Source organism: Takifugu rubripes, chromosome 4 (genome assembly GCF_901000725.2).
Source record: "Takifugu rubripes chromosome 4, fTakRub1.2, whole genome shotgun sequence".
Classification (NCBI taxonomy): domain Eukaryota; kingdom Metazoa; phylum Chordata; class Actinopteri; order Tetraodontiformes; family Tetraodontidae; genus Takifugu; species Takifugu rubripes.
In genome coordinates this window covers 792,053-802,881 of record NC_042288.1, presented here as the reverse complement: position 1 = coordinate 802,881, position 10,829 = coordinate 792,053, and the positions used below count along the sequence as shown (strand labels likewise).

The 10,829-nt window shown below is 48.4% G+C and overlaps 1 protein-coding gene across 3 annotated transcripts; it reads right to left on the bottom strand.

Annotated features, from left to right (window-relative positions):
- Nucleotides 1-4,442: 4,442 nt before the first annotated feature.
- On the bottom strand, nt 4,443-9,746 carry cyp1b1 (cytochrome P450, family 1, subfamily B, polypeptide 1). Of its 3 annotated transcripts, none has more exons than XM_029835706.1 (3): nt 9,340-9,746; nt 6,185-7,202; nt 4,443-5,817 (listed from the first exon to the last, which is right to left on the bottom strand). In XM_029835706.1, the coding sequence occupies exons 2-3, from the start codon at nt 7,174-7,176 to the stop codon at nt 5,211-5,213; spliced, it is 1,599 nt and encodes a 532-aa protein (XP_029691566.1). In that variant the 5' UTR covers nt 7,177-7,202; nt 9,340-9,746; the 3' UTR covers nt 4,443-5,210. The 3 variants fall into 3 exon arrangements, with proteins under 3 accessions (XP_029691566.1, XP_029691565.1, XP_003978358.2); XM_029835705.1 differs by lacking the exon at nt 9,340-9,746 and adding an exon at nt 7,279-7,601; XM_003978309.3 differs by lacking the exon at nt 9,340-9,746 and having other exon boundaries at nt 6,185-7,601.
- Nucleotides 9,747-10,829: the final 1,083 nt, after the last annotated feature.

Genomic DNA, 10,829 nt, shown 5'->3' with positions numbered 1-10,829 from the left:
CTTTGCTCACAGCTCAGTGGGACGACAACGTCGGGAGCAGGTGGTGACGCTCCTGCAGCAGATTATCCAACACTCGTTGGATGGAAGTTGCTTCCAAGATTCCAAAATCTACCGGATTACCTGCGCTGTGCATCCCTTTTTTTTCCAGCTCTAATTTGGCCCGGTACTAATTGACAGAGCCGAAAACGCGCCGTAGTCGTGCTGATGATGTCATCGCGGTATCTCGCGTTGCTCTGCTCTTGGCCTGAAGGTCACGCGAGCTTCCAGCTGCTGCAGGTTGATGTGGATCAGAGAAGGAACGCTCCGACTGTCACGTACCACAAGGTTGATCCAGAGATCCGTCCACTCCCGCTCTAATCTCAGCTATGTCTGCATTACACAACACAGTCACGCAGCTGCTTGTGCACGAGCGCACGCGGGAGTGTTTGCATGCTAATCTGGTTAGCGCAGGCCTAAACTCTGCTGATGTGGAACCTCATTCATGTAATATTTCCTCTCTTGGCAGACCTTTCCCACCCTGGACCCACTCCTGTGTGATTTTGTCCTCTTATCTTTGTGGCTCATCGTTTTCAGCCGCGCCCCTTCGTGCTTTGATGTATCTGTCTTGAGTTCCTGCGGCGAGGAGGAGCCTGGAGATGCTGTCGGGACGTCCCAGATGTGAATCCTGGTACCGTTGGACTGACTGGCGCAGTTTAAGGGCACGACCTCGCTGCCGTTTTTTTTTACACCAGTTGGAGATTGTTGCCGATTGTTGCTTTGATCTTTAGCATCATGTCATTTTAAAGCCGGATGTGTTTTTAGTGAAGGGGATTTGATCTGCTTTAATCATGCGGAACTAATTCCTGTCCTGACTTATTGTGTTGGAAGCTGTGAGCCATCAGCTTCACGCACGATAATTGTGATGTTGGCAGCTTCTCTGCCCTTCTTCCTTCAGCCCTGTTTGACGTTCTGTCAGCTCAGTTCGCCTCCTTATTGCAACAGAGAGGTGCGAGAAGCCAAAACACTGTTTTCCTTTCAGTCTATGAAGATCCTGCTTGGAGCGGGGCCACACACGACTTCAGAGCTGCTATTTAGTCTCCACGCTTCATTTTTATCAGTGATCACACCCCTGAACCTTTTATCTGAACTTGTCACGCACACGCTGAAGTTAGCAGAGACAGAACAGGATGTTCTGGAGGAGGAAGAGAGGACGCCTGACACTTCCTTCCTGCTCCAACCTGAAATGGTGGCGTGCCAGAGATGACTTTCCTTCCTGTGTTGAAGGTGTAACAACCGTGTAGAATTACAGTGTTTATTATCCGTGGAATGCTTCTTTACATTTCTAAGTGATGCATGTGTGATTCAGCTCTCAGCGTCCTCGTCCACAGGCCTGGATTATCTGACAAACCACCTCAACTGGTTGGGATCATCCAACCATAGCCATTTGCCCCCCCCCCCCCCCCCCCGCCTTCTGGTGTACCCCAAGGTTCCGTCCTTGGGCTCCTGCCTCTCGTGATCTGCCGCCTCCTCCTTGGTCACATGACATGAAAACACTATCCAGTTCTGCTGCTATGCAGATGATGCCCAGCTCTACCTGTCCACCAACTTACCCTCTGACGGGTCTTCAGAAGACCAGATCCTGGATCTCCAGAAACCAGTTAAAAAAAACAGACCTTCTTCTCATTGGCACCAAATCCACCTGTTCCAAGATTTAAATGATAATGACATTGACATGTGAATAGCACTTCTCTGACTCCTCACATGAAATCTTCACACAGGCATGACAGGTAGAAACATGTACGGAACAGTTGGAGGACGTCTTCATTCTCATTGATAATGTCCCAGTCTCTGAGACTCTGCATCCATGGACTGGTCAAAGTGGGACAGACAGGATAAATGGACTGGTCAAAGTGGGACAGAGAGGGTAAATGGACTGGTTATAGTGGGACAGAGAGGGTAAATGGACTGGTTATAGTGGGACAGAGAGGATAAATGGACTGGTTATAGTGGGACAGAGAGGGGAAATGGACTGGTTATAGTGGGACAGAGAGGGTAGATGGACTGGTTGTAGTGGGACAGAGAGGGTAATGGACTGGTTATAGTGGGACAGAGAGGGTAAATGGACTGGTCAAAGTGGGACAGACAGGATAAATGGACTGGTCAAAGTGGGACAGAGAGGGTAAATGGACTGGTTATAGTGGGACAGAGAGGATAGATGGACTGGTCAAAGTGGGACAGACAGGATAAATGGACTGGTCAAAGTGGGACAGAGAGGGTAAATGGACTGGTTATAGTGGGACAGAGAGGATAAATGGACTGGTTATAGTGGGACAGAGAGGATAGATGGACTGGTTGTAGTGGGACAGAGAGGGTAATGGACTGGTTATAGTGGGACAGAGAGGATACATGGACTGGTTATAGTGGGACAGAGAGGGTAATGGACTGGTTATAGTGGGACAGAGAGGATAAATGGACTGGTTATAGTGGGACAGAGAAGATAAATAGACTGGTTATAGTGGGACAGAGAAGATAAATAGACTGGTTGTAGTGGGACAGAGAGGGTACATGGACTGGTTATAGTGGGACAGAGAGGGTAAATAGACTGGTTATAGTGGGACAGAGAGGGTAAATGGACTGGTTATAGTGGGACAGAGAGGGTAAATGGACTGGTTATAGTGGGACAGAGGGTACATGGACTGGTTATAGTGGGACAGAGAGGGTACATGGACTGGTTATAGTGGGACAGAGAGGGTACATGGACTGGTTATAGTGGGACAGAGAGGGTACATGGACTGGTTATAGTGGGACAGAGAGGGTAAATGGACTGGTTATAGTGGGACAGAGAGGGTAAATGGACTGGTTATAGTGGGACAGAGGATAAATGGACTGGTTATAGTGGGACAGAGAGGGTAAATGGACTGGTTATAGTGGGACAGAGAGGGTACATGGACTGGTTATAGTGGGACAGAGAGGGTACATGGACTGGTTATAGTGGGACAGAGAGGGTGCATGGACTGGTTATAGTGGGACAGAGAGGGTACATGGACTGGTTATAGTGGGACAGAGAGGGTAAATGGACTGGTTATAGTGGGACAGAGAGGATAAATGGACTGGTTATAGTGGGACAGAGAGGGTAAATGGACTGGTTATAGTGGGACAGAGAGGGTAAATGGACTGGTTATAGTGGGACAGACAGGGTAAATGGACTGGTTATAGTGGGACAGAGAGGATAAATGGACTGGTTATAGTGGGACAGACAGGGTAAATGGACTGGTTATAGTGGGACAGAGAGGATAAATGGACTGGTTATAGTGGGACAGAGAGGGTAAATGGACTGGTTATAGTGGGACAGAGAGGGTAAATGGACTGGTTATAGTGGGACAGAGAGGGTGATGGACTGGTTATAGTGGGACAGAGGATAAATGGACTGGTTATAGTGGGACAGAGAGGGTAAATGGACTGGTTATAGTGGGACAGAGAGGGTGATGGACTGGTTATAGTGGGAGAGAGAGGGTAAATGGACTGGTTATAGTGGGACAGAGAGGGTGATGGACTGGTTATAGTGGGACAGAGAGGGTGATGGACTGGTTATAGTGGGACAGAGAGGGTGATGGACTGGTTATAGTCGGAGAGAGAGGGTGATGGACTGGTTATAGTGGGACAGAGAGGGTGATGGACTGGTTATAGTGGGACAGAGAGGGTGATGGACTGGTTATAGTGGGAGAGAGAGGGTGATGGACTGGTTATAGTGGGACAGAGAGGGTGATGGACTGGTTATAGTGGGAGAGAGAGGGTGATGGACTGGTTATAGTGGGAGAGAGAGGGTAAATGGACTGGTTATAGTGGGAGAGAGAGGGTAAATGGACTGGTTATAGTGGGACAGAGAGGGTGATGGACTGGTTATAGTGGGAGAGAGAGGGTGATGGACTGGTTATAGTGGGACAGAGAGGGTAAAAGGACTGGTTATAGTGGGACAGAGAGGATAAATGGACTGGTTATAGTGGGACAGAGAGGATAAATGGACTGGTTATAGTGGGACAGAGAGGGTGATGGACTGGTTATAGTGGGAGAGAGAGGGGAAATGGACTGGTTATAGTGGGACAGAGAGGGTGATGGACTGGTTATAGTGGGAGAGAGAGGGTGATGGACTGGTTATAGTGGGACAGAGAGGGTAAATGGACTGGTTATAGTGGGACAGAGAGGGTAAATGGACTGGTTATAGTGGGACAAGTGTTTATTGTGCATTAATGTTGTGATTAATGAAACTGGACTAACTTGAAAGCTCACACCGGAGCAACATCAAAGACTTTGTTCCACTATAAAAGGCAGAAACCAAAGCTTGACTCAGGTCATGTGACTCAGCCTGAGGTCCAGATGTTGGAGCAGCTTCTCCACCTCGAGTCACCACGTTCTTGTCAGTTTGTGCAAATGTTCAACAGCAGGAATCTCAACAGGACGTTTCGTTCATGTTCTTTTAATTTTATTGATGATCAAATCAAAACCTGCTGAACAAATCAATCAACAGGAGCAAAGGAGAAATAAATATGTCGATCATGTGACCTGGGACGGCGTTCGCACCGTGAAGTCGCTCAACAACCTTCTGGAAGCTGTGAACGAGCTTTTTGCAGCCTGGAATTCCTGAGGAAGAGCAGGAAAAACCCTGAAGCCCTTGTTATTCTGAACATCTGCGTTATTGATCGGTGATCACGTTTAGCTTCACCTCTCCGAAGCTTCGTCTTAAATTCAACTGCTAACAGCTACCTTGTTTCTCATGTGTCCACAGGTCTCTAGTGAGACCCTCTTGGACCTCCAGACCATGAAGGAGGACGTCAGGTTAGCTTCCAAATGTATCATTACTTCACGATAAAAACACTGGTGAGCCACAAGGGGGCGTCTTCCTGTTCTGACACACCAACCTGGGAGTTGGACAGTCCATAATGTCCATGTCCCTACATGTGAGTTGAGATCTGACCTCTGCCCCCTGCCGTACCTTCGCCTGTTCACTACCGAAGTAGCTCGTTTTCTGATTTACACACGTAAATGGATCAAGGCCCTTTTAAACTGGGAATAAACCATTAGGGTTTCTGAGGCACTGGGATGCTGGATTCACAATCCAACAGCTACTGAGCAGTTCTCAGCCCACACAAGATGAGCCAGAGTCCAACAGTCCTTTGCTTTGACCTTCATATTATCCTTCGTCGAGCAGTCTTCATGGTGGGTCTGATCTGGGTTCACGGGTCTGCCAGAGGCCCCCTCCCCGGCTCCTCGGCAGGAGGTCTACTGGCAGCTTCATCCAGCAGCCTCATGTCTCCTCGCAGAGTCAGGGCCACGTAGAAGCCCCGAGGCTTCAGCGTCAGCCCGTAGTTGTAGTCCATGGTGGTGGGCTTGGCCGGGTCGTCGGTGATGTGGCACTGGTGTCCAATCAGGGCCGTGAAGAGGAAGAGATGGAGCTTGGACAGCTCCTCTCCGATGCACCGACGCTTCCCCATGGAGAAGATGAGCATTCTGCTGGTGAGGTCTTTGTTCAGCGAGCCGCTGGGGTTCAGGAAACGGTTGGGGTCAAAGGTCTCCGGGTGGGACCAGATGGTGGGGTCATGATTGATGGACCACTGGTTGATGAAGATGATGGTGTTCTTTGGGATGGTGTAGCCCATGATGGTGGTGTCAGTGGTGGTGGAGTGGGGGATGGTCAGCGGCACGAAGCTGGTGAAGCGCATCACCTCGTAGATGAAGGCCATGACCCAGGGCAGCTGCTGCTGGTCCTCAATGCAAGGCAGTCGCTGGCGTCCCACCACCAGGTCCACTTCCTCCTGGAGACGCTGCTGCATGTCAGGGTACCTGCAGCCACAGTCAGAGTCAGCACTTTCATCTAGGGGCGTGTGTGTGTGCGTGCGTGTGTGATTTATGGTCCAACATGTTGTCATTGATCTCAGAATCAAAGCATCCAAACAACAGGAGGAGCAGTGACAGCAAACATGACAGTTGCATTTGTAAGGTTCGAGGTAATAAAAGCTAATTGGAACACGCCCGCGACGTGCACGCACTCGCACGCAAACACGAGCGTTTACGTTGCATAATACCGAAGGTCTTGTACTATTTTAACGCTGTCATTGGTTAATTAAACACAATTCCCGCGTTATTAGATCTCCCGTCTTTAGTAAACCAGCGTCATTCTGAGTGGACCCAGAGAGGAGATGTCGCTCACCTGACCAGAACCAGGAAGATCCACTGCAGGGCGGTGGACAGGGTGTCCTGACTCGCTCCAAACACGTCCCCAACAGTCGGAATCACGTAGTCTTTCCATAACGGAACTCCCGTTTTCTCGCTCAGTTTGTCCAGCGACACTATGAACGCGTCCGTCATGTCCCGCACGGAGCTCGGCCGGATGCTTTTCCGGTGTTCGGTAACTTTGTCTCTAATAAAATCGCTAAATTCTTTGTTGAGTCTCTTGAAGTTGTCAAATATGGATTTGACGGGGTTGGGAAAGTACTGGAGCCATGGCATCACGTCCACGATGCTGCCCGCGCCCACAGTCCGCGTGAACTGGTCGTTCCTGCCCACGACTTGCTGGAACTCCTCGTCCTCGTAGGAGTACCTCTTCCCAAAGCACACGGCGCTTATGACGTTGGCGGTGGAGACCACCAGGTAATTCATGGGCTGGAAATACTGCAGCTCCTTGGTTTTGCCCAGAAACAGGTGGAGAAGCTCTCTGACCTCGCAGGTGAGGTGGCGCTCGAAGGTCTTCTTGGTCTGCAGGTTCCCGGTGGAGAACATTCGCACCGTGGACTGGGCGACCCTGCGGTGGCTCTTCCACCAGTCCGTCACGGTGCCGAACGCGAGGCTGTGGCCGTTGGAGATGTACTTGAAGGAGGTGAAGTCCGGTCTGCCGGCGAATTCGATCCCCTTTCTCACCAGAGCCTGTTTGATGGCGTCTCCGTTCAGCACCACCACGGTCCGAGAGCCCAGCTTTATCTGGAAGACGTTGCCGAACCTCTGAGCCATGCGCGTAAAGTACAGGTGCGGTGCGTGGCCAAGCTGCGCCGCGTTCCCGATGATCGGCCAGGCGCGCGGACCGGGCGGGCAGCCGCCGGGGCGCCGCCGCCGCCAGCGCCACAGCTGGAGGGAGACCAGCAGCGTGGCGCAGGCCAGCAGCAGCGCTCCGGCCTCGGGGCTGACCTCCTCCTGGATCACCTTCATGGGGCTTCTGCTGGGGGGTGGGGGGGCTGCAGGGACGGAAGAGCGCGTTAGTTACAGGTGGTGGAGGTGAACTCGGACGCGGGTCCGAAGCTCAAGAAGTACCTGCGTCCTCGTTTCAACACCAACGTTCAGGAACAAAACGTCTAACTGGAGAAAACCCCAAGACCATCGTGCCCCTGGTCCGCGCCTCAGCTCTCGATCACAGGTCCTGCACTACTTGTGCATCCACAGGCAGCGTGCGTGTGTGCGTGCGTGTGCGTGCGCGCGCGCGCGTGTACTGGGTTGTCTGTACGCAGCCTGTCCATGTTTGAAGTTCTTCAGCTCAGAAACGGCGCACAGCATCACCCATGAGCGTGCTTCTGGAACACTCCCGCTTTCTCTCACCGCCTCCCTGCCTCTCTCACCCATTCTCTCCCCCGCTCTCTCTCACCGCCTCCCTCTCATATTTAGTTTCAATCTCTCTCTCTCTCTCTCTCTCTCTCTTGTTCCCTCTCCTATTTAGTTTCAATCTCTCTCTCTCTCTCTCTTGTTCCCTCTCTTATTCTTAGTTTCAATCTCTCTCTCTCTCTCTTGTTCCCTCTCCTATTTAGTTTCAATCTCTCTCTCTCTCTCTCTCTCTCTCTTGTTCCCTCTCTTATTCTTAGTTCCAATCTCTCTCTCTCTCTTGTTCCCTCTCTTATTCTTAGTTCCAATCTCTCTCTCTCTCTCTCTTGTTCCCTCTCCTATTTAGTTTCAATCTCTCTCTCTCTCTCTCTCTCTCTCTCTCCCTCTCTCTCTCTTGTTCCTTCTCTTTTTCTCAGTTTCCGTCTCCTTCTCTCCCATATTTTAACCAGTGTTAAAGTAACCAGAGGACCATAAAAATGTGAATAATTTAGCAAAATAAAATAGAAACAAAGGTTACATATGGTCTTTTCCCAAACTAAATTATTATCTTCGTTATTCGTAGCCAACGATGATAACAACAATAATAACAATGATAATTATAATGATAGTTAGATGTGTGTATCACTTTATATATTTCTTTGACTAGATATTTATTTATTTCCGTGTGCTTCGTGTAAAGTTGATTCTAATCCAGGACTTTAATATTGCATTTGTTGTTTGTAATATGTGGACTTAACTGCGTAATTTTACAAACGAAAGCTTTTCATTTTTTACATTATGAATAACGAAATTTATTCTATTTAAATTGGTCTTTAATTTTAGCGATTATGAAATGATTTTAGAAATTTTACTTCCACACGTGAAGGACACAGTGTAAATATACGGTTATTGTTTAATGTTTAAACAATTGTACGTTACAATTGTACGTTAAAGCAAAGTGCTCGTGAATAAATTAATAAATAACAATAATAATAATAATTAAGACGCTCGTTGCGGTTTCGGGCGCTTCGATATTTGCGGGTGCGCTTTCTCGTGGATCCGCCAGGAGGAGGCGAACCCCGCGTCCAAATAAACAGGCAGCTCTGGTTCCGATGAGCCTCTTTCTGCTGGGAATTAGCACAAACTGAGGCCCAGCAGAACCAGAACCGGAACCTGCTGTTCCTCTGCAGAAGGGTGAGATTCCGCACGTTCACGGTCTCCCTCCTCTGCTGGGCGTCGTGCGCGTGTGCGAGAGATGGTTTCCAGAGTTCGCTTCATTGCCCTGCTGTTTCGGTTAGGTTTAGGTTGGTCCCCCCTGCACCCTGTGTTCTGACCGTTAAGGTTCGGTTCTGGAGGGTGTCTGGGTTCCCGCTTCAGGACCGCGGACAGCGACTCGGAGCTGCAGCTCCGTCATTTTAGCGCCTTCGAACCTTCGTAAAACAACTTTTACTGAGAAAATACATCGAATAAATCGATTTCTGCCAATCGCAGTATTGATGAAAATTCACCTCGTTGAACAAAACGAGCCTTCTATTTTTAACGATATCTTAAATATATTAAATAAAGAATAAACAAATATAAAAACTACTCTTGAATCTAAAAATTCAACCTTAAATACACCTTAATTAGTACTTTCAAATCAATATTTTTTTTTATTTATTTTTTGCTTTTAACAGTGAATAAATTCAATTCAAATTCAATAAAATCCACATCCCATTATTCTGTGCCAATGTTAACATTACAGATGAGGTTGTTGGTTCAATCCCTACACATGCTCAGGTAGGTTCCACAGATACTTACTGAGTCAGAAGCCTGCGGCTGTCCTCCCTCTGAGAGTGGCTGCTGATTCCATCCCATCGGTTTAGTAAATCAGGAGGGTGGAGACAAGCAGACAGCTGCTCCCAGCCTGATCAGCCCAAACCTCAGCAGGGACCAGTAGGGCCCCTGTAGGTCCAAAGTAGGTCCCTAGCAAGTTGGAACCAGGGCCCTAGCAGGTCCTCAGGAGGTTCCCAGCAGGTCCCCAGTAGAGCCCCAGTAGGGCCCCAGGTTTATGTTCCACATGCTCAGATCTTTGTATGAACAAACCTGCATATACTCAGATAAATAAACATTAAATAATCCAGATAAAATCTTTCGGTCTTCGAGTCTGACACACATTTAAATGTAACTTTCCTTTTACATTCATTTACATTCACGTAGCCCAATGATTCTTTTGTCCATAATAAAAAACCTGCATAAAAATCTTCTAATGTAAAGATTCAATTCTCACATCAACTTTGATCACGATAGATTTTAAAAATGTTTATCTCAGAAAGAACCAGTGGCTCCTGTTTCTGCAGGCTGACTGGAAACAAAGTTGTTGCTTTAACATTTTTTTCTCTTTCGCACAGTTCAAAAATAGTTAACTTATTGAAGTTAAAACTCTATATAATTCATGGTAATCTGTGAATCCTTCTATACTTTAACAACTCGACGCTGAAACAGACTGAGGTCTCGGATCTTTGGGCCAGTTTCCTTTGCTGGGTCTTCCTATTGCTGCATGACTGACAGCTGGTGGTGTGTAGAGCTCAGGGACAGGCCGGGACGGCTTAGTGACACTAGAAAAGTAGCCTAACCCTAACCCTCAAGTTTCTCTAACCCTTAACCCTAATCCTTAATGCTAACCCTAACCCTATCCTAACCCTTAATGCTAACTGTAGCCTACCCCTACCCCCTAACCCTAACTCCTAACCCAAACTCTAACCCCTAACCCTAACCCCCTAACCCCTAACCCCAACCCTAACTCATAACTCATAACTCATAACTCATAACTCAAACTCAAACTCAAACTCAAACTCAAACTCAAACTCTAACCCCTAACCCCTAACTCTAAACCCTAACCCCTAACCCTAACCACTAACTCCTAACCCTAACCCTAAAGCCTAACCCCTAACCCTAACCCCTAACCCTGACCCCTGACCCCTAACCCTAACCTCTAACTCTAACCCCTAACCCCTAACCCTTAACCCCTAACTCTAAACCCTAACCCCTAACCCTAACCACTAACTCCTAACCCTAACCCTAAAGCCTAACCCCTAACCCTAAACCCTAACCCTGACCCCTGACCCCTAACCCTAACCCTAACCCTAACCCTAACCCTAACCCCTAACCCCTAACCCCTACCCCTAACTCTAACCCCTAACCCCTAACTCTAACCCCTAACCCTAACCCTAACCCTAACCCCTAACCTTCTCAGGTCAGAAGAGCTCATCTTAAACTCTGGATGAAGATGCAAATGTGAGTCTGAGTAA